This window comes from Larus michahellis, chromosome 3 (assembly GCF_964199755.1).
Source record: "Larus michahellis chromosome 3, bLarMic1.1, whole genome shotgun sequence".
Taxonomy (NCBI): domain Eukaryota; kingdom Metazoa; phylum Chordata; class Aves; order Charadriiformes; family Laridae; genus Larus; species Larus michahellis.
The window spans coordinates 41,794,615-41,822,047 of NC_133898.1; the positions used below are offsets into that span (position 1 = coordinate 41,794,615).

Below are 27,433 nucleotides of genomic sequence, written 5' to 3' on the forward strand. Positions count from 1 at the left end.
CTCTGGTAGAGGAGGAGGAACAGGCTCAAGAACATCCTTATGTTCCTGTTCTTTAAAGCTCTGCTGGGCTACTTGAACTGCTGCCAGAGCCTACCATCCAGAGACAACGACGACCCCAGGACTGGAATACAGTCTTGGAAACTACTGAGGCTGGGTAACTTCAGATGCTGACTCCCTAGTGACTCTTCATATGTGCTAGGCAGGATTTTGAGATAACTGGACTGGCACTACACAAGTTTTCAATGCTACCACCTACCAATGCCCTACAAATGTATCTTGAAGAAAAAAAATTACTTCCTCTTTCACTTCCCTCACCCCCAACCCTCAGTGTCTCCCAGAAAGTCTGAAGACTTGACTCTTCTGTACCCTCTGCAGCTAATTCTTAGCAGATCGTGACTGCAAGAATGAGTAGATGCAGCTTATGAGACTTCTGCCTGTTACTGTGGCTCAGCAGACAGATGGCATCTCGTCGCTTTTCACCCTCTGGCCATATTTTCCAGAGTCCACTCCAGCAGTCCAAGTTCAACCAAGCTGTCACCATTAGCAGTCTCCTGAATAGAAACAGGCTTTCTAAGCTCAAGAACACAGGATTTCCTGAACCATATCAGAGCAGGCACTCATCAAGACAATAACCAAAAGCAAAAGCATTTTAAACAAACAAAAAAACCAACACAACACAGGAATCTACTATTATTCGGTTATGTGATAGCTTTTCCAGACAGTTTCTTTCTAGCCCCAAATGTATGCATTTCCTCACAGTAGGATGGTTCACAACCTCTATACAAACCTTCTATACGAAAAGTCACTGACGTTCCATGCAGAGAAGCAGGCACTTCAAGCCTGGTAATAGAGTTGGGAGACCTCTAAGGCACAAGTGTGCTTTATGCTATATCATAATCTATTCAAGTAACAACTCTTAACACTTGCAGTATGTCTACATAAAGATTAGTTAAAAGTTACCTACCAGTCCTTTCAAGTGTATCCAATCCTTCTGTTTTCCAGGAAAACAAGGGGATGGGATGGGGACGACAACGGTCTTCAGTACCTGTATTACTGAGACCGCGCACTAGCCTTTCTAGAGACAATAGACATTGGCACCCCTACACAAGTTACACACATTTGAGTAGAGATTAAAACAGACTCTCCACATTACAGGCTTCCCCAGTTCAGGGCAGAGCAAGACTTAGGGAGACAAAATACAGAACGTGGCTTTTGGGCCCCATCAAGGGCATCCAAGCAATGTGACATTAGAGCCCATGCAGCCTGGTTTTGGGAAGGAAGGACAAGTAAAGTTGTCTTATTTGCCTCGTGTAGCTCGTTTAAGTGAATGGGGGTGAAAACAGTATGAAATAGGTAGGTAAAGAAAGCAAGAAAAGGAGGCAAAGAAAGAGAAAGGCAGAACAAAATATGAGGAGCCCAGGAAGGCACGCAGACACAAGCCGATAGGGAAAGAAAGATCCTATGTGAAGCTAACAGGAAAAAAATTTGGGTGAGCAAGCTAGAGCTGACATCAAGTGTAGGAGGGAATACCACACGCAGCCTGAAAAGCTTAAGGCACTAGATAGAAAAGGAAGATGACTAGAGAGGCACTTGAAAGGGAAACCAGAGTCCACGAAAAAGACACGGGAAACCAGAGTCCACGAAAAAGACACGGGAAACCAGAGTCCACGAAAAAGACACGGGAAACCAGAGTCCACGAAAAAGACACGGGAAACCAGAGTCCACAAAAAAGACACGGGAAACCAGAGTCCACAAAAAAGACACGGGAAACCAGAGTCCACAAAAAAGACACGGGAAACCAGAGTCCACAAAAAAGACACGACCCCTTAGCACATATGCACTCATATTTGGAAATGGGACTCCAGATTTCAGCTCCCCGCTTGTTATTTGCCAGGTCATATTTATGGAACAGATTCCACATCTGCAGGCAAAGGCAGCTTTCAGTGAGCCATACAGGTTGACAGAGCTGGCAATGACTGTTAACACTATGCATTAGCACCAGCATCTCCTGTGCATGGCCCTATGTATACTTAGTATGCTTGGAGCAGCCTAACCGCACCCTTCCTTCTTTCAAGGAAACAATAAAAAAATCCAAGAAAAAAAAAAGAAAAGAGAAAAAGAGAAAGAAAAGCCACAGAACTCATTTTAATCAGAACAAGCAAGCCACACTGATCTAGCATGACTAGTCTCTACAATTGCCTTGCCTCAACTGCTCAAGAAACAGAAAGATGGGTCCTCAGTTAAATGAATTTATAGTCTAAGACAACTTGTCATAGCTATGCAACCTTAATGAAATCACATAAGCCAGAATTTCTCTAGATGCGTTGTATACTACTAATTTTCTAGGTTCCAATTTGTCAAATATTCTGTAAAGCTATAAATCTATTTCAGCTGTGCTTTTAAGAACAGTGCTACCAAAAAATAGAGTTCACTTGATAGGACCTTCCCCCTTCCCAATTACCTCCATAATTAGAAGGAAAGCTACCTTACCCATTTTACCCTCAGCAGGATAGGGTTAAGTATCTTCCCTTGTCTCAGTTGTGTTATGGAAGCTCATCAGCACGTGAACAGGCTTATAATGAAAATCAAAAAAATCTTGCAGAGTGACACGTCACCAAACACCACAAAACATTCTCAATTGCTTCGTAAGTATCCTCAAAGTAGAAAATACATGGAAGTAGCTGCTTAGATGGCACTTAGGTTTTCTTCAGAATCTCTGATTATGGTGTGTTCATTCACATGCTCAACTTAAGACTTTTTAATCACACTGTGTATTTAATTATCCATAACAAGTGTGGTGAGGAAAGTTTGACTACCCTCAGTCCCATGTTCCATGGCAGATTCTATTTCAAGATTTAAATTACTAGTTTTAAATCTTCCTGATGTTATCTTTAACAGACAAGCCAAAAGAGTGAAGTATACATCAGTACTTTGGATTTCACAAACATCTTAGACATATTTAACAGATCTTATGAATCGCCCCTTTTTCCATGACACTGCAGTTTAAGACTTAGCTTGCCTTGAAGAAACTGAAAGATTTCTCTACTTTAACATGCTCAAAGAACCCTCTGGTTTGCATACTACCCAAGCCATGTTTCAGGTGGACTTTCCAAACGGATTCATTCAACTTTTAGACTATAAACTTTGAAAGCCTGAAATACTCAAACAGTAAATACTGGCTTAGACAAACCAAAGCAGCTATCCCACTCTACCTAAGAGACTTGGCTTCCTTACTAAACAGGGAGGTGGCAAGCACAAGGGGAAAAAAGTTGTTGTTCTTTTCCATTAGCTTAGGTACAGGCTGAAGCATACATTTTAAATCACCAAAACAAGAAGTAATGCATTTAAAGAAACAACCTCCATAAGCAGTTAGCATTCAATTCCCAACCCTACTTAGAGAAAATAAGCATTTACAGTGCAAAACACAGTACGCAGATTTGACTGACTACAGCCGTCAAAAGTTACACTATGACTTTTGCCCTTCTATTAGGAAATACCGATGGATTTAACTTTAAACATTCCTCAGTGATAGGGTCTGACAGTATGAGGATGCAAATGCAAATTCACATTCTTATGAATACAAGCTGGACTGTTATAATACTCAACTTGTAACTCTCAGATTTCTGGTATTTAAGGATGCTGTTGTTGTTTCATCACTTGCATCAGCTATCCTTCCTATCTGTGAAGGATTAGAAATCAACAGGTCCTAAACTCTTCTACTAAAGCCCTATAGTCTGAGGCTTTGGAAGAACACGCTCCCTATGCCTGCCACCCACCCCTGTCCCACCCCCCAAGAAATAAAACCAAGAAAACAAGTAAACGAAAAAGAACATTACATCTCAAAAACAACTGCACCGTCGGTGTCATACCAGACAGTTTACACTTAGAGCATTGTTACCTCATGGCTAAGGTTAAAATGCTGTTCTTTTTAAAATGGAAATCTAGCCAAAACAAGAGGTTGCTTAGTTATGCCATTCCACAAACTAAGTCCATTTCTTCCAAGTCTGAAAAAAAAACCAAAACCACAAAACCAAAGAGGCACCCACAGCAGATTCTCTTAGCAAGTTAAACACACGATGAATTGTCATGCCAATAGAGTCATGCTGAACTACTACAGACTTAGTCACATACTCACAAGTGAAAAAAGAAGCGGTGAGTAAGGTTACTTAAGACCCCATATACACTACTGCCTGCTACTACAGCAAGAAAGGGCCAAAGGTTGTGCCTCTCCTCTTCCTAGAGCTAAAAAAACCACACGAAGCACTTGTATGCTTCTTACTGACCAACATCACAACCAACACTAATGAACATGTTTCCGCCTGCTACATTTTCCTCACAAGATCTCCTTGTTTAAAGTCTGTAGCTTAAAAACAATTTTTTTTATCACAAAGCAAACATGACAGATGACATCAGATCACACGTCCTTAACTCAAAAATAGTAACTTTAGATATGGTTAGTAGCCTTACAAAAACATTTATTTTTTTACTTCAATTTTTACTTTAAACATTGGTTTAAAGCAAACTAATTAAGCAGGTTCACACCACTAATCAACTTTTGCATGTTCCTGGACACTCTAGAAAATAAACAGTAATTACAGCATCATAGAAAGGGTCCAAGATCAAACCTTCGACAGCTGTTCAACACAATCTTATAAGTGTGCCATAGGAATTTAATTCCAACTTGATGTATTTGAGACAACTCATTTCTAGTTCAGCCATAAGCAACAACAACAAAACAACAAACAAAAACCCATCATGTATGCGTGCAAAAGATAAACATATGTGGTCTAATGCAAGTCTAATCAAAGGAACATGGCAACTGAAAAATACGAGCAATACAGTAATGCTACATCATGTAAATCTAAAGAAAATAGCAATTCATGCATTCATATAAGAGATACAAGTATAATCAACAACTACTCCTTTTCCTATGCCTTTGCTATTAAAATCCACTGTATTTATTCATGGTTCAGTCACATCAATACATCTAAAGAGACTTCCACACTGCTTTACAGCTAAAGATATGGGAAGGAAGTTACCATGAACTATAAACAGAACGGTTTTAGTCTTAAAATCTGCATAACACACAAAGCACAGAGTATTAGTTTCTTCCATTCTTAAACCTACACATTTGGAAGGCCAAGCTTACTGAAGTCTTGTCTGCCTTTAAAACATTCAACTGTCTTCTGAAAAGTAGAAGACCACAGATATCTGAAACTACCCAAGTCATCCTAAAACATATTAAAATAGACTCTTGCTTTTCAGCAAATGCACTGAAAAATTACTAACTCTGAATTACTGAAAACAAGTGCTTACCTTCAATCCTTTTTAAGGCCGACAGGCAAGTATCCCGGCTTGGAAATTCAAATGGATTATTACAGGTCCGAATGGTGTCACATTCGCACTTCCCGTTGATTATGTTACAACCTGTTATAAGGTTTTCATTGCACGGTTCAAATCCAAGAAGCTGATCATCATCCCAGTTTTCATCTAAAATAAACAAACAAACTCACTCACTATTGGATTTCGGCTGCAGTATAAATTCAGCTGCTTTGGAGTTGGGTGCGATTTACTTTAAGTTCAACATAGCACTAAACAGAAGATAACATATTAAAAGAAAATGGATTAATCAACACTATGGGATTTGCCAAATGCCATGTTTTGCAGCTGTTCTATTGCCCACTTTGCTACAGCTACTGGCATTGTTTACTTCCATCTGTACGAAAAACTATGTCATCTCAGGGAAATGCATTGCTGTAGTATAAATAAGTACTATTCTAACCGAAATAACTTTTACAAATACTTGAAGCTGTATTTGTCATGGAAGTGAGAATGTTGGACAGAATCTGCAGCTGTTATAGAAGTCAAAACTGAGTCAGAAAGAGAACATTTTAAAACCCGATTAAAAAAACACATCATATAGAATTCACTCCAGAGATAACTTGTTATTACTAAGATACTGCAAGATGACAGGCCTTTGATTCCGTAATATGACCAAAAGTGAGTTTTCCAGCACTCCTGGATTACCATCCATACTCCAGGAGAATGGCACAAGCGCGTCACGCTCCTTGCTGTTGAGGAGCAGGGGTATGGTTGGGCTGGAATGAGTCTCTCTGCTCAAATAATTCTGCTCCCTTTGAATGACTCCCATTAAGAGTGTAAAACCTCACATTGCCACTGTACAACTGCCCATTTTCCTTTTAGAAGGAGCATGCAACAAGATTTTTCTTTCTACAGGAAGTGATATTTCCAGTCAATCCAGAGTTACACCAACATTATCAGTCCTAAAAAAATCTCAGATTCCTCAGGTCGAGTACACATACAGCAACATCCCACTGACTTAGAAGTCTAAGCAAGAAACATGTTTTTTATGCATGATTGAAGAAAATAAACTAGGCATTAGGTATTCTTTGCTATAGAGTACCAGATCACTTTCCAACCTCGTCTGTTTACCAAAACAAGTACTACAAAACAGTCACACAGATAGTCCACTGACTGCTAGTAATGACAAAAGGAGGAAAAAAAACTGTTTTCAATCTACATCCTTATATTCCACAGCAGCTTTCACATGGTGCCTTCCAGTGGTTCACTTTAATTTTAGATACTATCAAAAAGCAAGTTTCCAATACAGATCCTGCCAAGAAACTCTTCAAAAAAGTTAAGGCATCTTCCAGCTACAAAGGGTGGGTTTTTCTGTTGTTGTGGTTATCAGAAGCTGTCCTCCAGTATGGGAGGCTGCAGCCAAATACAACCTGATTGACATTCAATAGAAGTCTAAAAACTAATAGTAAATAACAATACACACACACACGTACACAATAAGGTTGACATGTAAATACTGCCAACTCACAGAAGCATGCAGAATATCCGCTAACCTGCAGTTTTGCCTGTTTTGGGGAAAAAACAGCCAACACCTGGAAAGTGCTGTTTACCAGTTAAGTACCAGACATGATCTACAGCAAGTGTCACAGCAGATTCTCGCAGGTATGTTTCTCCCTGTAGAACCAACTGCTTGTTTTCTGTTTTAAGTCAGCAAAGTACCTTGTTGACAAAAAGCACTGAATAAACAACTAAGCCAATTTTAAATGTGAAGAAGGGAACCTCCATGGGAACCTCATGGCTCTTATACTCCATAAAAATAGCAAAGGAAGAGCAGTCATTAACCCCAGGAAGTAATTTGTCTTTTTTTTTTCTTTTTTGGTTAGAGTTAACCTATCATCCCATAAAGCAACTGTGTCAATAAAAGTCAAAGGAAGTGTAGAAGTTCCTGAAGAGAAACTATTAAAATTCTTTCAAGAGAAGATGCTGCTTCAGTAATGCTTGGGACACTTTCATCATGAGGAGGCCATACACACAGAGGAATTAAAAAACACACAGACCAAAAAACATGAGAATTTGGAGAACAATAATACATCCTGTTTTTGAGAAGCCGGAATACAGCCTGGACAATTTGTATTTTACAAATCACAGCAGTAATCCACGTAATGACAAGAACAAAAGGGGCTACAGCTATGATCCAAGACTTGGTGTTTCAAATTCTGTAGCTGCAGGGACCACGGCTTCATCCAGATAAGTCTGTTCAATGGTCATAAGAAAAGGGTTTGAATTTCTCCTTGTTTCTGACACACAGGCTCTCCTCCCCTACCACCCTGCGCCAGCCAGCGGCTTCACCTGCCCTGGTGGCCACGGGCCGATGTGGCAGGGCACCCTTGCCCCGGGCTCCCTGGAGCTGCTCTACCCACCATCATCCTGGGACCAGTGCAGAACAGACAGCTGGGGCACGCAGATGGCAACAGCGACGCATTTCTGCTTTTCCAGCACACCAGTTCAGACTACTTGTGAGCTTTTGCCCACATTTCAGTATTTCAGTACTAGATCTTTTCAAGGCTGACAGAGAGATCAGCAGAGTCCCTGTTACAGCAGAGCTGCCCACCCCACCTAAGGCAGGTCTCACCTGCGCCTCTCGTGGCTCTTCAGATGGGAGGAGAAAAGGAGATACACAGGAAGCACATGGCCCAATACTTGATGCACCTACAGTCTTCAATACCATACCCCTCAAAAAGTGAGCTCAGCTGCCACTAAGAGGATGGAAGAGAAGAGAAATCCCTCAGGAATACTTGCAAACTACACAACTAACATGCTGAATCTTGAAACAAGGTATTTTTCATTATTGTGAGTGAATACAAAAAGTCTTATTCAGACAGGAAGAATGCAAATCCAGTTCCAACCTGGACATCTTTTACCAGACTGCTTTTCACACAATTTCATTTAGAAACAAGTTTTCCATCAATGAAGGAACAAACATGTAAGAAGAAAAGAGCTGATTTTAGTTTAGCGAATCAATACAAAGTCTAGTGCGATCTTTCACACAGACTAAAGACTCATTTTCCTAGTTGATTTTGTCCTTTTATGAACAGAAATTAAAGGTCCTGTTAAATGAATACTTGTTTACCACTTAGGGTAAACCCTCAGAAGTCACATCAGTATAGGCAGAACAAAATTCCTTGGAATGAAAGGTGCAACCACATGAAAGCACACACCTGAGCTCAAGGGATGAATCCAGTGCCTCACTTCGATTCAAAGCTTTACTTATGTCATGGTTTAGGCTGGGCACCAAATGAACGACAGATGCTCTCTTCTAAGAAGAGGCTTCTTAAAGAAGCCTTAAGAAGAGGCTTAACTGAAAAGTCAAATTACTGAAAAGAAAATTAGTTCTGTTCTGTATCAAACCAGGTCAACTTACTTGATGCAAAGGCACCTAGTGCTCTGCTTCACGCAGATAAGTGCTGGTCCAGTATAGCATGCTTGTTCCTTTAGAGGTCAGCAATATTTCAACTGATAACAGAAACACGTCTTGAGCAAAGTCTAGGCTCTGTGAGGCATATAACCTTGCCTCTAGATTATTCCAAAAACCAAACTTTTACACATCAGTAATTCAGAGACCTGGGACAGTTCACGAACAATTCTAGACTGCAGCACAAACATTTTCCTCCATGCTCTGTTTGGCCTCCCCTATGGCGTCCTTTTCATGAGAGTGCTCTTTCATGCGTACCTCTCAAATCTGGATGATATGAAGGAAGAAATTGAGATATAATGACTTGTGAATTCTTTACTTCTCTGCAAGCAGGGCTGACAAAACCCAAATGTAAGAATCTAAGAGCCTCTCAAACCTCCGTATACACATCCTATCCACTGGCTGACTTACAGGACACAAAAAAAAAAAAAACAAAAAAAACCACCAAAAAATCAAGTAGGTGTTTAACATTCTTAAGTTCTTAGGAACAATCTAGCTGAAGAGTTGCACAAGCAAGCTGTTAGTTTTCATCCAAACTGACCGTAGTTTAGCTGCAATTTCCACCATCTCATTGTGCTGGCATGATCAGGCAGGGGCAAAAAAGGGGGCACCCTTTTTAGCAGTCCTGAGTTGACATTGGAATCCTGTTATATAGCCACTTAACCACCTTTTGCACACATGTCCAGAAGCAGTTCAAATCCTCCCAGCGGGCCAATAACTATAGCTTGAAAGTCTCTCTTTCAAATAATTTCTATCTACATGCAGTTCCCCACTCTTTCCAACTCATTCAGGCAAGTTCCCTTTTCAGACAATAAAGTAGCTTTGCATTTACTCAGAACAAAGTTAAGTCTTGGACATAATACGTTTTTAATTCTCCTAAGTGTGCTTTCATACCATAAGGAAGCCATGGGAGGGGAGGCATTATGTTAATTCCAAACTTTTTCCCATTTTCTTCCATCATTCATATAATCACTTGCTTTCTGCAAAGCAAATGTTTCGGCTTGCTAACAATTCAAGCGCTGCTCCGGGTTGCTGAACTCCCAAGTCCTGTCATAGCATGCAACTAAAGTATGGAAGAGGATTAAAGCATTAACAAGTTGAACAAGAGGCCCTTAAACAACTGGTCCAGTCTGGGAAACAGTTTGAGAAATATGTCTCCAGTAAGCAGCATTCCATCACTTCTTCCGTGCTAAATCCTACATACCAGCACTCACAACACAGCACCACAGCAGTGTGTGAGGCATGATGCTCACGACTGAAGCAGGTATGTCTTCTTCACCTGAAGAGTTGCTTGTGTTTCCACACAAGCATGCAACTATGAGAAATTAACTTGGAGCCTTATTTTAAGGTACATAGTAGCTCACTATAGTTGCATTTATTGTCCCCATATGCAAAGGATCATCTCAAAACAGGTGCAAGTTAAAAGTACACAGAAAGACCTTTTCAGAGACTCCTCCATTGCTTAATTTTTTTTGCTTTCCCTTCCTTGAAGTTCTCTATTTTTTCTGCCTGACATACAATCTTCTCTTTTGTCCCCCAACACTTCTCTTCCTTTCTGGGCATTTAATGAATATCAGCTATTGTTTGGAAAACCACATACTATTCTCCTTCACTGTTTATAAAGATAATGCATCACCACAAGCCAGCAAGCAACAGACTGGAATGGCCACTAAAGTATCACCGTTGAAAACTAATATACAAACATCGCACACACAACAATCTCAAATTACAGCTTGGGGGTGAGGGGGTAAACTTAACTGGAGTGAACTCCCATGATTTACATTTAACTGCAGCATGTTACTCAGCTATTTCTGCCTTTTTGAAGTGTGACAGACAGGTTCTCAGGATGCTGAAAGAGCAAAGAGACCATCAAATACATTGCTGATCTGAAAGTGAAACACTGAAAGTCACATCTTACAGACTCTTGCATCCTTTTAAATCCAATACTTGAAGGAGAATAGAGAACAGTTTTCACAGTGACACAGAAGTGACACTTACTGAGACTGGTACTGTCCTCTGGGAAGGGGGGGGAACTTTCAGAAGCTTCTCCATCAAAGCAGACCCAAGGTCCGAGCTCCACATTCCAGCACACTGATATACACAACAGCATGTTCAAATCAGTGGTACTCATTAAGATGGTATGAGACTCTGAAAGGATTCTACAGACTTTCTAAAATAAAAAAAGGAAATACTTCTTGCCAGGAGGCTTTGGCTTCTCTTTGAACAGGAAAAAAGAACGATGGAAAGGAAATTCATGTTTTGGAGGAGCTGAACAATAGAAATGACTAATCACCACTAAAGAATGCTTGAAACCCAGCCCCAGACCTTGAAAAGCAGCAGAAGGAAAGGCTAGCCTTGAAGTGAGTTTGAGCATGTACTGGCTGCAATCCTCTCCCCTCTCACAAATTATTTCTTCAGTGAAGTCATGAATCGCAGACCAGAGCTGGTAGAAACTTCGATGGTAAGACACACAGCTGAGAGTTTCATGATAAAGCACTTTTTCCCCCCTCTTAGAAGGGTCCACTTTCAAAGATCAATCTTCATGTGAAACACACGTCAGTACAAAAAGGCTTCGCAGCCTTCTGATAAGATTTCTACTCAAAGCTAGAAAGCAAAACTGTACTGTAACATTTAGGTATCTCAGGAACACCACACATGTAAGGCTTGTCTCAAATCTGACTGCCTGCTTTATCTTATTCAAATGAGAGCATGTATCTCAGGTGAACAAATCCCCAACACAGCGAGAAAGATTTTCACTGCAGCAGCTCTGCCTGTGTCTCAAGGCAGTTATTTCATACTAAGGAATGCAAAAAGTATTTAAACAAACCAACTTTCCACTCAATTATCAGAAACTCCACAGAAGCCGTGAGGAAAGCAAGGAGATAAACTGAAGTGTTAAATGAAGCATGTGACATGGACAACTATTTCAAGTTTCAAAGTTTTCCTCCCCTGCCCACACTGTCTGCAATATTTCAGTTCTCCAGGTATCTCCCCCCCATACCTTTTTTTGGGGGGGTTGTGGGTTTTTTTGAGTGTTTTAGGGGGGTGTGTTTTAGTTGTGGGGTTTTTTTTTCTTGTTTCTTTCTGAATACTTTCACTATTAGGGTTCCTCCCAACAAGACTGAATGTTATTTCCAACAGCCTTCTGCCCCAAAGATGGTCTGAAATGATAAATAACTAGTTCTGAAGTCTGACCCCTAGACATTTAAGCACCTGAAAAAAACCAACTTGCAAATAAGTTATTTAATCTTATGTCCAGAACCACATCTTGTTTGTAAATAGTTGACGGAAAATATTACGCAGTGTCCCAGGGTTTAATTGGTCAGACAGAGCCTCTGCCAGTACTCCCCTGATTAGAATGAGCATGGACAGCAGCATTTCAGCTGCCTGAGCAGATTTTCCCTCTAGCTCTAGAAAACTCTTTAAAAAAGTAATTGCTAAAGCAAAGGAAAGAGCCAAACCTTTATACCCATTTTCCAAAGAAGGCTAAAATTCCCGTTTTTTTTTTTTTTTCCTTTCAAGATGCACACTGCACCCACACGCTTCAGAAGCCTGCATGTACAGCAGCACCCATCAGCTTCACCGCAAACAAGTATCTGGCTGGCAGGTTGCTGAAGCTGCTCAGCAGAAGCAAAGCTGACAGGAGTAGGAGAAGTTTTGCCTAAGACAAATTCCGGAACAAGGCTATGAACAAAGCAAGCTATACCAAAAACAGTCCACGCTATCAAAAGAAACCTGATATCCTAAACCTTTTGCCACTTCCCCCCTCCCCCCCCAGGTCATTAACACAGCATCACTGAACACCAGAATTACAGGATGTTTCAGAGGAATTACACCCAATTTCTTAGTCACAGGAAAAACTCTACATACCCTGAATTTCGAATTAGCATCAAGGTTTTTTTTCCTTTTTCTAAAAACTAACTTAGAGATAGACATCCTCTTGAGACTTTCTATTATCAAAGCAGCACATTTTACGTTAGCACATGTAATACCATTATCAGTATGGCCTCAGCTTTTTATCAACAGCCCATCAGCGAGGGGAAGAAATACCTCCACATGCACATATCCAGCCTTTCTGAAAAGATTCCCAAACAGAGCACAACACGGGCTGTAGCAAAACCTTGAAGTTTAATTTGTTTCAAGGATAAGTGACCCAACAGAATGGGTTCTCTCAGATTCAGAAACATTACACTTCCTAGATTTTTCACTAGTTAAAAAAAAAAACTAAAAACAACCCAAAAAAACCCAAAACAAAACTCAAACACCTGAAGCCTATCAGTATCAAGGTAGCTGCCTAGATAAAGCTTAAAGTTTTGGAAGTTATTAAGAACATAGGAATGGGTGCATGCCTGTGAGCCAGTGCTCTTCCTCCTGCCCACAGGCCCATGCTCTCCTGTTTGTTTTCTTGTTGAAAGACTTGTACACTCATGACCCACAAGGTGTTAACGCAATTTGCAGATTCTGAAGTTAAGTAACCAGTATACCCAGTGAAAGCTGCTGGGGACTGAATATTGCCTCTGGTAAAGGTGTGAACAGTTTCCATTCATCTCCACACATTACTAAGGGCTTACTTCCTCCAAACATGGCCAAACCAGTCTGTTTAGAGTAGAGCTCCCTCAGGGACCATCTTTTAATCAGTATGCTTCTGTGGAATTTAATCTAGATAGCCTTTATACAAAGTTATCTTCACATCTTAGTTTATATTGATAAGTTTCTTCATATACATTTTTTCTATGTCAGTATCAGTAGTTATTTTCCAAATTGCATGCATATATAGCAAAACACAGAATTAAAACATAACATTGTCAGGCTACACAAGTGGTGTCAGGTGAAGACTCAGGCAAACCCCTGAATTCACCATTTCCAAGTTTATGCCCCCAGTGGATTAAATGCATTCTCAAATGAAAGCAGTTTATGAGTCACAAGAAGCATTTAATAGGTCACTTCTACAGAGTATTTAATCCATTATAACAGCAAAACATTCGGTCCTGTCTGCAAGATGTTATAAATTTTACTCATTGAGATGAAGAATCCTTGATGAGGGAGCAGAGAAAGGAGGGGAAAAGGAAGAAGCAGGCATTTTTGAACCATATTAGTGGATTAATTATTACATAATATCCCTGTCAGTTAAATGACATTTTGGTTGACTAAGTACTATGTAAGAAGTTAAATTATGCAAGTATTCTTGAATCAGCTAGAGGGTACTTAAAACAGCAAACATGCCTAGGGATGCAGAAATTACAAGGAATTGCGATCTGACAAGTTTGAAGGTAGCTTAAAAAAAAATAAATCTTTATAAACAGCATGATTTTGGGGAACCCGATGAAGTAACCATTCTCTACAGGCAAAAATTCACATCAGCAGAGGATGCTTGACATATGGTCACGTGAGTTCAAATGACTCCAAGAAATGAAAATAAGAGTATTCCTCTTAACAGAAGTTAAGAGATTTAGTCATTCAGCCCCTCCACAGCAAGATTTTGAGTTTTAAACTGACTGTGCTGATCCACAACAGCAAAAAGCTTACAACTGCTGCATCAATAACTCTCCTCATATCTGTTTGACTTTGCCATTTAATTTTTATTGAAATATTAGAACCAAGTGATTTCCAAAAATCAAAATGTGATGCCCAGAAACAGAGAGGAAACCATTTCCAAGTCAAATAAGCACCTAATCTAATTTAAATTCCATGCCACACTCCACATTACACGTTCTTACTGATGTTGAGATTTTGGCATAGACACAAGTCGGAGTAGAAATAGCTTATAAATTACCCAGCCTGTGCTTAAGAAGTCAGTGTGTGCCTATTACGTGTTTTCTGGAGGGTGGGGGAAGGGGACTGTTAAAAACGGTCAAGACTAGCATATCAGAAGCTGAACACTGGCCATCAAAGAATTACTTCTCATTTCAGTTTCACAAGTTCAGTAATTTTCGCTTGGTTTTTTTTTTTTTTTTTTTTTTTTTTTTTTTTACACACACACCATAAATAATTTTCCTTTTTTTTTTTTTTCCTCCAACAGCCTGGATTACTGACAGCCTTTGAACCTAGTATTTTGACTGTCTTCATGCCAACAATCATTTGGTACACTACTTAATACTGATTAAGTCCTCAACTACATCATTGGTTTTAACACTTGATGTTAGCAGAGAAGTTCTCTGTATGCATGTGGACATAAGCACTATTCAGATATTTCCCCAGCCATTCATGGCACAACAGAGTAAGAAAAACAAACAAACAAGAAGTTTGTTTGCACTGCTCCAGTCAAACAGATATAAACAACCAGGCTACCCACATGCAACTTCTAAATCACTTGAACTTCAGTAACTTGTACTCAAAGCAAAATACTACCTGATCTTTAGGGGTCTGGACTGCGTCACAGGCAAGAAGCCAAGCATGTTGTATAGCAGACTGTCTGGAGACAAAGCATCACGTTCTGGTCTTTGGGTCCATTGATCCCTTAGATACAGAGCACAGGACCAAAACCAACCGAAAACAAGGTCCTCCCAAGGGTACTAGCTACAGAAGTTACAAGCAGCAGCACTACTCGTGGTAAAAATACTAGCACTTCCATACACAAGTTGTTCTTACTTTAGAAAAGCAGAAGACAACTCCATTAGCATATGTGCAAACCGATGCTGGAACACAAAAACGCCTAGATCTCCTCCTCCCAATTTTGAAAAAAAGCTAAGTTAGCAAAGTTTCATTTTTTCTCATCAGCTCCAGTTTCACAATGCGTTTGTTACATACGTACGGTATGCTGTACCCTTATATATCATACTCTATTACATGTTTCTAAGGGAGGAAAATTAGTCCACAGTAGGCTTAAAGGTGGTCGTGGGGGGAACACCCAAGGTCTCCCCGCTTGTCCCAACAAGGGGTCAGACAGACAGTAATGCTCCAAGCTTCCAAAAAGGTGCAGACCAGTAGAAGAGACTAGGACTAGCCACAGTAGGGCAAGCTTCTACATCGTCTTAGAGGATTAACCCACATACTTCCCAATACTTGCCCAAAATCTGCTACAGCAGCTTTCTCTTGGTCCTGAGGGAACCCCGGTTCTGAAGCTACACACTAGGCAAACAAGCCTCAAATTAGCCAGGAAAAAAAAAAAAAAAAAAGAAACCACAGCAATAACCGTGCACCCTCTCCAAAAGATACCCCAAATCCCACCAAAACAAAAGCCTAAAAAAAAAAAAACACTACATGTTATTGGTAAGTCACTGGAGCACAAATACCTTATTTCAATGGCTACCTAGAGGCTTACTCATATGGAAGCATATTCATAAAGGAACGTAAGGGCACAGTAGAACTAGCAGTTTCATTAACTCTGCATTTCAAGTATATATCACAAAAACTTATGTTCCTATTACACAGTTAAAAATAATATCAGCTCATTTTCAGGAATATTTCCCATGCTACTGTTTTGCCTTAGAGGAGTTTAGCAAAGCAATCAAGGCCTCTTCATCTAAGAGCACTAGAAATAGGGGAAGTGTTGACACAGAGGCAAGAGAAAAGTCATCACAAGAAATGCCTTTACAGATTAACAGAACTTCTTTGGCAGAGGTTTTCCAATTCCCCAGAAAGCAGGAGCCATGCCCAGCTGGAATGCTGCAGAAGCCAAGGCTAACGTGCTTCTGGAGAACTCAAGTCTAATTCAGGGGTGGCTCTAGTCTACCTTCAAAGGCAGAGACCAAGGGCAGTCCCTGCTTTAAGCTCAAAATTTCTCAATGCTAAGCGTGCATAAGGTGAACTCTCTCAAGACCTGTGGGCTGAGAGCTCTCAGCTCTCAACGCCTCATTGATTCAATCCAGCAGCATCCCTGTAGAGCCAACAGAGGCTAGAGGTGTTCAAAGCCTCTCAAGATTGCCCTCAGGAAAGGTACCCTCCTGTGCCGGGGGAAGCTGACCTTATTCTTTACCATGAATACAAGTGCATTCAGGAAAGGCATTTACATACTTCAGGATAATGCCCCAACTTGAGCCTTAGAACTGCATAAAGATGCAGTTAAGGTGGCAAGATGACCAAGGATTTCCTTCAGGTTTTAGAATGATGAAGAAAAGAACCCAGAATCACCAATGAATTTCATTAATAAACACTGGTATAACAAAAACTACTCCATTTCTTGTTTCACAAACAGAGGCTACCAGTAACAGATGCCACTGAGACTTCTCCATCAGGTGTTACAGGGTTCACATATGCCAAGTGCCTTAAATACTAATACCAAGTTAACAGACGACTATTTTAACCTGCTGCAATTCCAGCTCTTAAAGTTTTCTGTAGCCCAGTATACATTGATACTCTGAAATAAGACACTGTTGAAGCTTCAAAAATGATAAAAAAAAAAATGCTTATAACTGTAGCCAGTAGGGGTCATTTCAGTGTAAAAAATTGCAGTGAAAGAAAAGGCTAGAGACAGGAAGGAGAGCAAAAACATCAATTTCTATTCAGCCAGTTCTGTAAGTCCCTTCCATTTCCTCCTCCCTGAACCGGGATAGGAAAGGGTTTGCACTCCCAGTAGACAGGATTAAAAAAAAACAAAAAAACCCAAAACAAAACAGCTAGCCATTATTCCATTAATGGATAAAGGCATGGCTTAGTACTGCTCACACATCAGGCATCACCAGCCTAGCCTGTTGCACATGTGCCTGTGAACTGCATAACTGTTTAGGTCACCACGATCAAAAAAACAGAGCTAAGCAACCTCATTTTAGTGATCGGAGGTAGTACATTAAGCCCTCTTTTTTCCTTGCTGCCACCCCTGGTGCACAACATGCACCATGAGAACAATACATTACTTCTGTTGCTTAGAATGAGGCAGTTTCCTGACAATTCAGTAATAGGTATTCCAGGGCTATTTATTAGGCTGACAGTTCAGCTCAGTTGCTTTTCATTTACAAGAATGAAAATTAAACAGATAACTTATCTCCCTGACTATTCCTATAGGGACAGCTGGAACTAGTTCCTAACCACAACACTAATTGAAATGCAATCTTGCCAACAAATGCTTCATACTATTTTCAACAGTAGATGGGACGTGTTACGAGTTGAACTACAGCAACGTACAGATTGCATCACTTCAAAGGAATGAAATACTCCTAAACTGCCAGAGACGTCCGTACTGTGATACAGTAAGGGAGTTGGAACATTAAAGCATTTAATGACTGCAGGCTTTTAGTTCTTTTAACCTAAGCGGGGGGGGGGGGGGGGGGGGGGGGGGGAGAAGCTGTTTAAGCCAAGCTTTTACTTGAAAATATGCAAAAAGAGAAAATCATCCAAAACCAGATAGGCTTTTAAATGACCTTTTCCCTCTTTGCTTGTACTTTTCTATTTAAGAAAACTTTTCCAATACATATTAAAAACAATAAGAGAGACTACAGCAATGTACAAACTCAGCAACACGGTCTCGACCAAGGTCTTCAGAGTAGTTTAGGGCCATTTTTAATTGTTTACCAACAGAGCTTTAACCCTGCAGCTGGTCCTACCCAGGCAACAACTGCAGAGGCTGATGGCACCGGTTATAGTACAAGCGGGACACACTGCCCTGCTCTGCTGTGGTTTGCAATTTATTTGTGAGAGAGGCAAATGGAGTTTTAAACTTATTAGTTTAATAACTATATTATAAGCGCCGGGAGAAAGGTCAGCTGCCCACTAAAAATGACTGATTTTAGCTCTTTCAAAACAGTGCATCATTTTAAATGCAAGTTTTTTGGACAGATGCTGCCTCACCAGCTCTCTGGACTTTCTGCTGCCCTCTACCCGCCGAGAGGAGACCGCCTCCCTCTCCTTTTCCAGAATTGTCGAAGCTCCCGCTCCGAGTCCCACATACATTTATACATATCCCAAACTACCGGTTATTTGTAATCTCTTTACAGCGCCATGTTTTCCCTCAACTTGGGGGGAAAAGGGACCTGGATGGACAAGACAAAAACAGACCCAAGAAAGTGTCTTTGGCCTTTTGTTAAATTATATATGTAAAAAATAAATCTGAGGGACTCTGATAGATACAAAATTTGAAGGGGGGCGTGTGAACTCCTCTTGCATTTCATAGCGATTCATCACCTCACAAGCAGCCGGCAGGAAGCAGAAGTGACTTTGCGAGGAGTTCTGCCGTGGGGATTCCTCCCTCCCCCTTGACGCTCCAGCAGGGAAGAGAGGCATCCCTTATCTTATACCGAGTAGGACAGGCGGGGAGATATTAAGTGACAGGAACAGGAAGGAAAACTTTACAACAGATGATCAGCCTTTGTGTTTCCTTACAGAGGAGGGAATCCGGAACAGGCATCATGTGCACGACTGACCTCCGCCGATTCCCATCTGCCAAACCCCTTCCCCGAGCCCTTTTTATCGAGGGATTTTTTACTTGGGCATCGGCAGCTGGTATCAGCTACTGGCGAAAGAGCGAAGCAAGAAGTGGAAGAGCCTGGGAACTGAGGCTGAGAAAATTAAGGGGAAAAGTTTTAAATAAGGGGGGTTTAGGGAGGAAAGCTTACAAGACGCGATCGCTTGATGGGACAAGCGGGCGGTGGGGAGGGAAGGAGGGCGCACCGGCGCCCTGGCGCCGGTGCGCCCTCCTTCCCTCCCCGCCGCCCAGCCGATACCCCCAACCCCAAGGGATGGATGAACAAACGGACGACGTCCCGCCGCCTCTCACCTTCGCAGACCCCCACTTCGTACTCGGTGATGGAGTCCCCGTTGAGCGGCGGCCGGATGACACAGCGCAAGCCCCGGTCGCAAGCTCCGTGCAGCCCGTAGACTCCCCCGCAGCTCTCGTTGCGCTGCCGGGCGCACATGAAACAGCAGCCGCAGATTCCCAGCACGATGCTGCCGGGGCAGCTCTTCGGCTCTTCGCATTTCGACTCGTCGCAGGGTAAGCAGACCAGAGCCCGCGTCCCCGACTCGCCCAGCAGCAAGGCCAGCAGCAACAGCCACCCCGCCGCCGCCAGGTGCCAGCCGCCCTCTCCGCCCGGCCGTCTCCTCCCCGCCGAGACCGCTGCCAGGTACATCCCGGCTGCCGCAGCCCGGCCTGGGCCGGGAAGGGGGAACCTCTCGGAAGCCCCCCTCGCCGGCCGCCGGACTCGAGTGTGCCGCGGCTCCTTCCCGCCGCCGCCCCCGCCTCCGGCCCCCCGAGGAAAGTTTCCTCTCAGCGGCGGCGGCGGCCGCTTCAGCCAAACTTCTCCTCCGGGCGGCGGCGGCTCCGCCCGCTGCCCTCTCTGGGAAGCGGCGTCCGTCAGTCCGTCTGTCCCTCGGCTGCCGGTCCCGCGGCGCGCTGCGAGCGAGTCCCTGGGCAAGGCGGCGGCAGCGACTAGCTCTGCCCCGCTCGCTGCCCGAGCCCCGACTCGCCTCCTGCCTGCAACTCGCCCCGCTCCGAGTGCGCCCTCTGCCCTCCCCCCATTGGGCGGTGACCGCCGCCGCCCCGCCCCGGCTGCCTGTTCGCGCCTCCTCACTGGATGCCGCCCAGGGCTGGCCCCGCCCACCTCTCCCCTCGCCCACCCCACCCCCCCGCAGCCCCAGATGCTGGGGCTGGGGAGAGACGCAGCGGAGGCGAGGAGCAGCCTGGGCCCCACGGCGGCCGCCGCCGCCTCCCCCCGCCCCTCCCCTCCCCTCCCCTCCCCTCCCCCCCCCCGCCCGGGGCTCCGAGCGCGGAGCGGGGCGAAGCGGCGGCGCCAGACCCCGGGGACGGGGGGGCGGACACCTCTGCCTCCGGGGGACACCGGGGGTGAGGAAGGAGAGAGCCCCGCGAAGGGCGACGATGCGGGGGGAGTCGCGAAAAGGGGCCTCGCGTCCCCGGCGGTGGGAGCCTCCTCCTCTTCCTCCGCCTGCCCCCACACACACACCGAGGGGCGCGGGGATCCGGGACGGGGACCGGCTCGGTGCCCACTCCCCACCCCGTCCCCGCAGCCTGGCCCCCGATGGCGCCCAGGTGCCCGGCGGGTGCGGAATCGCGGCCGACCCGCTCCGCGGGGGCGGAAAGGGGGAGCTGCGCTGCCGTTACCCCTAACGGCTGCTGTCCCCACTCTAGCGGCGTCGGAGCGCTGTCCCGGGCCGCCCCTCCGCCCGTTCGTAAACAAGCGGCGGTGCCGCGGGTCGCCCGTGGACCTGGGCACGCACACCCGCCCCCGGGCCGGCTGCGGGTCTTCGCTGGCGCACGGGCAAAGCCGCCCGCCGCTACCGGCCGATCTCCCGGCCCGTAGCCGGTCGGCCTGCCTCGGGAGCGGCGCGGAACGGGCAGCCGCGTCTCGGAGAAGGCGGCGGGAGGTGCGGTCGCGGCGGCGCTGCCGCGTTGGGCCCGGCGGCGGGGGCCGGAGACCAGGGCTGCCCGTCGGGGCGGGAGGCCCGGCGGCCCCGGAGGGAGGGCCGGCAGGAGGCAGCGCCTGGGCGCCCCGCACGATTCGGCGGAGCGTGGCTGCAGGGAGCTTCTTGCCCCGAGCCGGGACGGAGGAGCCACCGCAGGGGAAACAAAACGAGAGGTGTTGACGAAAGGGAAACCGCGGACTGGTCCGCGCTCGGTACCCGCCGGGGGGAAGAGACGGCGGGGAAACGGGAGGTCGTTGCCTTCACGAGGGCAGCCCCGCGGTATAAACCGGAGAGCGGGATCCGCTGCTGCCGTGTCGCTCCCTACCCGGGGTGCGAAGGCGGCTCCCGGAGCAAGGTAGTCACCGGGCTGTCAGAAATGCCCGGCGCTGTGGCGAGTGAGAGAATGAAGTCAGTTGCTTGGCAGGTGGGGTTGTGTCAGCTGCAGGGTGCTGAGCCTGGAAAGCCTTGGGTTGCGCGTACTGGTGCCAGCCATGTGGGAAATTTTAGGAGAGAGGTTCAGGAAACTTAATATAGGTTATTAGGGAGACTGTCGAGGGTATGGCTTCTGCAGCTTCTCTAGTCCTACACGTGCGTCCACTTTACCAGAAAGAACCATTTCTCATGTTAACGGAGGAGCTGCTATGTAAGGGCAAAACCCCCCATTGGCAAGGCAAAGGACAAGTTGCTACCAGTAACAGAAGAAACGATAGTGTAAAGCTTTGTCAGCAATAGCGTACCTTTTTGGTGTGTTCTAAAAAGCACTGTAATTCACTGTCATTCACTCCAGCATAAATGCCTACTGGTAGCAAAGGTTCCATTACTAGCACAGGCCCATTACTAATGGAAACAGTAGAGCTGTGTAACATGATGCTGAAAAATAAAGCATTTCCATATTTGTCTAAAAGAAAGCATTTCCCATATTTGTCTGTTCTTAAAAATAAGGATGTTTTTATCATATCAGAATAGCTGACTAAATCCTGCTCCATTCAGAACTTAAACTAACTTGTAGACGGCTGTTTGTCAAGAGCTACAAATCCTTTAATTAGCCTCAATAGTTTGCAAGGCATTGATCTGTTTTCCAGTGAAATGTCATTATTGTGATAAAATGCTATCAATAAAGCATACATTACATGGATTAGGGCCATTCAGCTGACATATCTCAACGACAAATGGACAATGAGAAGCAGCCATCTACTGGGCATCAGTATTTGAACTGATACTGTGCTACTTTTTTGAATAGATTTTGAAAATAAATGACAAGCTGATCTTATTAAAGGCACCGTGTTTTGGTATAAACAAGCCCAATGCATAAGTTTGAGAACAACCAAAACCATTGTGTGTTCCTGTATTCTGGAAGGAGGTAAGTCAGGAAAGCACCCTGGAGGTCATATTAAACAAGCACTCAGACTCTGGAGTGTTACAACAAATGGATGATACTCCCGGGTGTAGCAACACACCGAGCTAGAAGTTTTGTTTTGTTTTGTTTTGTTTTGTTTCCTCAAAAATGCAGGTTCTTCCCTCAGCCTCGGCCGGCTCGTGTCAGTTTGCCGAAGCTCCTGCAGGGGTCAGAGTACTTTTGATTCACCAAAGTTTCCACCAAAAAACCCACCGTGATTTGGATGAGAGCAGTTTGTAAAAACGTACTGTTTCCTATGAACTGGAAACACTGCCTTTTGGTCATGTCTTTTACTGACGAGGCACATGAAGGGGTTTTACCTTCCATATATAGCATCGCTGAGATTGCTTTTCGAATGAGGCATACAGTTCCTGCGGCTGTGTTTTTAAAACACTGTTCACAAACCCAAGATTGTGCAGAAAGGAATCACAAAAGTGATTTTAGTGCTAGAGAGGATGCTGTACAATACAATACATGATCAGAGACTTGAATTTAATAAGCTTAGTTTATCAAAAGATGAAAAGTGAACTGATTACAGTGTATATTAATCCCTTCATGTGGAAAAATGAACTGGTCTATGAAAAATATGTAGGTATTTTTCCAGGACTTGTGAACATAGCCAGCATGGAAATCCCAGACATGTTGGATTGCATGCACAGGCAGTTCAATATTTCCCAGACATGCCAGACCTACCAGTCATGTACTGTACTGATGTGCAGTATACTCAATGCACAAAGAATTCATTGGACCTACTGTGCCTGTTTGCCTGTGTGGGAACGAACAAAGAAGCGCTAGAAGCAGTAGAAAAACAGATGAAGAGGAAAGCTACGGACAGCTTAGATAAGAATGTTGTAGGGCCCTGAGAAAAAGAGAGCAAACTTTTGAGCTGACTGCCAAATGAGAGAGGCTTCAGCTGTGAACGGGATTAGTACCCTGCTTCATAGACTGTTTACCCAGTGATAGCTGGGTGTAAGGGAGCAAAATCCAGAAATATTTACAGAACATGGATGAAAATTTAGGGTTCTTGCCTCCTCATGCTTTGCCCTTTAGGTAGAAGTCATGAACTACTCATGTATGCTTGTAATCTAAATACTTAATTTCACAGTGGCACAGATGCAACAGGAAAGGTAGAGAATGCTTCGGCCCCAAACCTGAGAAAAGTCCATAGGGACAATGAGGTACTCCTTGGAAATCAGCAAATCTGATATCTGATGATTTTACAGGGAAGGTGAATATCCCTGCTTTCCCCAGCAAGGCGCAGCGAAGGATCCCTACAGGTAAATTCACTTACCCCTGCTTCTTGCTGACTCTTGATCTATTAAGGGGTCTACTGATCCAAATAGCTTAGGAGCAAGTAGATTCAGCTACTGCAGTGAAATCCAGCTTTTAATTTACCCTAGAAACAGGTTAGTAAATACTCCTAAATATAACTGTGGGAGGAAGAAAAGCATTGTGATAAACAGGCTATAGCAGCTGAAATGTCCTGGGCCTGTTTTCCTCTAATGTTGGTGTTCTGTTGAAGCTACATCTAGGCTGAATGAAGTTGCAGCAGTAATCGAGTGGAGCTGTGGAACTTTCTTGGTCGTCATTTAATGTGGAGTTTTTGCAAATCCACACACTCCTAAGAGAAAACTACAATCCACTAATTCCTCAGTCCTGTGCTCACTCCCCTTGCTACTGGTAAATCTCCCCGTAAGAAAAATACATGTTTAGCAGAAATGTCCTGATAAGTCTGATATTCACAATAATTACAACTGAAATACACATTTCATTTTATGACATAGGTGAAGATGACATTTATACTACCAAAAATAAAAACATCTCACTAACCCCCCCCCCCCCAACCTAAGTAAAGTATCAAAATGCCTTGATTTCAATTCAAAACTTTGTTTCTACTGTGCTGAGATATATTGGTAACTCCTTATGTATATCTGAATTTTGGGAATGCTGGTGATTTTAATACCAAAGTTGTATTTTTTTCTACACAAACTTTTTGTTTCTTTTCTGTGCCTCATTGTGTCTTTGTTGCACATTAAATTCCTTTTTTATTCTTTAGTCTGTTAAGATCGTTTGTGTCTACTTTGTAGCAGTCTCTTGACATAAACTCTTTCCTAAACAGGTTATAGACATAAGCAATCTCCACTCCCAGAAAAAAAGGATCAAGATGAAATCTGCCACTAATACAAGCAGTGCTGGATCAGTCTAAAACACATGAGAATAATTTCTCTCTTCTTCACAGAGATATCATGGACTTACTGCATTAGTAGCTGCAAGGTTTTTGCAAAACCCTTAAATGGAAAATAGTGGGAAATTGGGAAAGCGAATATGAGACTTCATTTTAAAAGAAACAATCTTTTTAAGAATTGTTTTGAAACAGTTCATAATAAATAAATAAATATCCCGTCCAGTAGTCCCTGTTGGTTTTTCAGCCCTATAAGCCTTTCCCCTCAGCTGAATCCCTAGCTTGGGACAGCTCAATAGTTCAAAATTTAAGTCTGGAATAACTGACAGGCAGAATTGTTTGCAGCTTTTTCCTAATACATCTTGGATTGCTCATATGGAACATACAAGTAAAAGGACCTGTTTTTTTAATGGCCTCAAAGCAACTGCATAAGCAATTTTAAAACACAGTTGCATGACTAATTTACTTGTACATGCTCTTCCACAAATTTAGAACCTATACATTAATAAAATATTATAAATAAATAAGCTGTAAATGAATACATCTGGCCATTTACAGGTGCAGTTCTTCACATTGCACTTAAATCCCTGAAATCATTATGCATTCAAGCTAGGGATTTTTTTCAGATCTGAACATCCTATAATATGTATCTTAAAAATTGCAAGGTTAAAGAACTCAGGAGTCAATAGCTATTTAAGAATATCTACCAGGAGCCTATCAGGAGAAATAACTGCTATATCTAGAAATGCAATTTTGTATTTAAATTGATCACCCTCAAGGTCATGTTGGTTTTAGCTTCTTTAGGGCGAAGAAAATCTTTTTAACAAATAAGCACAGTTAGGAACGAAAGACAATTTGCTGTCAGTTTACAAAAGAAAAGTAGAAGTCCTTTAAACTGGCATGTCATTCTAGGGATTATATGCATTTTTATTACAGAAAATCTGGACACCAGAAAAGTAGGTGGATTAGATCAGCATCTACAATCCTTTCATAGTGCTGCATACTAATAAGATTTTAAATGTTAAAATATAAAACTGAAAATATTGTGTTTATTTCACTGCAATCTGCTGTGTATCAATAACTGCAGCATAAAAGAGATGAAATCACATAGGATGAGGGATATGCTGGATGTGATCTAAAATTTGTCATAGCTAATTCCCTGGCTTAGTGTGTCCAAGAGAAGTTCATGGAGTTCTAGGCAAAGTACTTCCTATTTTGAACATGGCTTTGAACTCTTGAAGGAAAAGTAAGGGAGGTTGAAGTTGGTGGGTAAAGACTAAGCTGGTGGGTAGATGCTTATCAAGGTAAGTCAGGCCCCAGCTGTAACACTCTTTATTTCAGTTCAAACTCAGCAAAACATGACTGAGCCTCAAACTCTTCAAATAAGGGACAAAATGGCTTGTCCTCTGTTTTGCAGCTGAATCAAATGCTAAAAGGAAGATTGTCTGCTTATGAGTGAATGGCAACTGTATTCAGAGACCACTGAAAAAAGGTTTTTTAATGGCAAGATTAATGACAATGAAGATCTCCCATTTCTCTCTTTCTAGGAGGATTACACCTATAAAGCATCTCCAAAATATATCTTCTGTGTTAGAGAAATTTCACTTCATCAGGTACATTCATATGTGTGGGCCTAGTCAGCTCTTGATTATCAAGACTAAGCTGAAAAGGGAAAAAAAAAAAGCACCACAAAACCCAACCCTACTCCCAAACCCGCAGTACAAGATGTATGCCAGGTGGTCTTTGGGATCAGGCAGTGAGAACGCAATTGGGAAGCGAGCAGGCTGGTGATACGGGTGACTGGGGAGGGTGGGGACCCCGTGTGTGTACACAGTACACCAGTGTGGCTGTGTCCTGCGAGCACAACTCTTCTGCTTGCAGACGTGATCTGGCTCGTGCCGGGCCTTTCAGGTGTCTCCGGTCTTGCAACACGGTTAATTCATGACCCAGACAAGCCATCAGCACTTGATTGAGAGGCAATTGTAACTGATCCTGCTGTACGGCAAGGGAGCTGTATAAACCCCTGTGAGTTTCCTGACAGTATCTTCTATAACTTTTTCAGGCAGTGTTGCATATTCTGGCTATTTTCTGACTGCTGGAACTCACAGACGCCAGGGGTTATTAAGACAATCTCAACCTGGCCTTTTACTTGTTTAGCAAATTAAAACTATTTTTGATGTCTTTAATAAAGCTGGATAGAGCTTTCATTCCAAGAAATCACAGCATATTTCCAGTGTTTTTTCTAGCTCGTTCTAGATTTTAATGCTGATAAATGTAACTGGACATAAAAAACAACTATCCCTACTGACTTGCTTCTATTCATGTCTATAATCACCTTCTCGATTTCTGCAGATGATGATGTGGGTTAGCAAAAATGTGTAGGACAAAGTCAAAGGCTGTTCTGATTACTACAACTTTACGTATACCAAACAAAGTTTGCTTTCTGATACCTACAAGTATGTTGAGGAAATCAGATTTTTCTAGTTCATTCATCCTAGGAAACTAAAGTTGTTTATGAGAGTAAAGCAGAGCCATTTTCCCAAAGGAAACCAGTATTTCTATAAAATGTTTGAGCTTATTTATTTCTCTTGATAGATATCAAGCCAGTCTAACTGTTCAGCTTTTTAACAGCTTGGTTAGAACCATGCACAGCTTGGATACCATTTGCAAATTCCATATGTCTAAAGTTATTGTGGTGTGGTTACAGTGAGAGAAAAAGGTTAGTATAAATCAGCATTCATATCGATTGTTCGGTCTGTGTTAGTTTTTA

General features: G+C 43.0%; 1 protein-coding gene across 1 annotated transcript in view; it reads right to left on the reverse strand.

The window, feature by feature from the left end:
- Window positions 1-20,157, reverse strand: part of CRIM1 (cysteine rich transmembrane BMP regulator 1) — a 192,598-nt gene extending 172,441 nt beyond the window's left edge. Inside the window, exons 1-2 of the mRNA XM_074579919.1 lie at window positions 19,443-20,157; window positions 5,317-5,490 (exon numbers count right to left, since the gene is read on the reverse strand). Coding sequence (XP_074436020.1) covers window positions 5,317-5,490; window positions 19,443-19,794 — 526 coding nt within the window. The 5' untranslated portion in view covers window positions 19,795-20,157. The remainder of the gene's footprint in view (window positions 1-5,316; window positions 5,491-19,442) is intronic.
- Window positions 20,158-27,433: the final 7,276 nt, after the last annotated feature.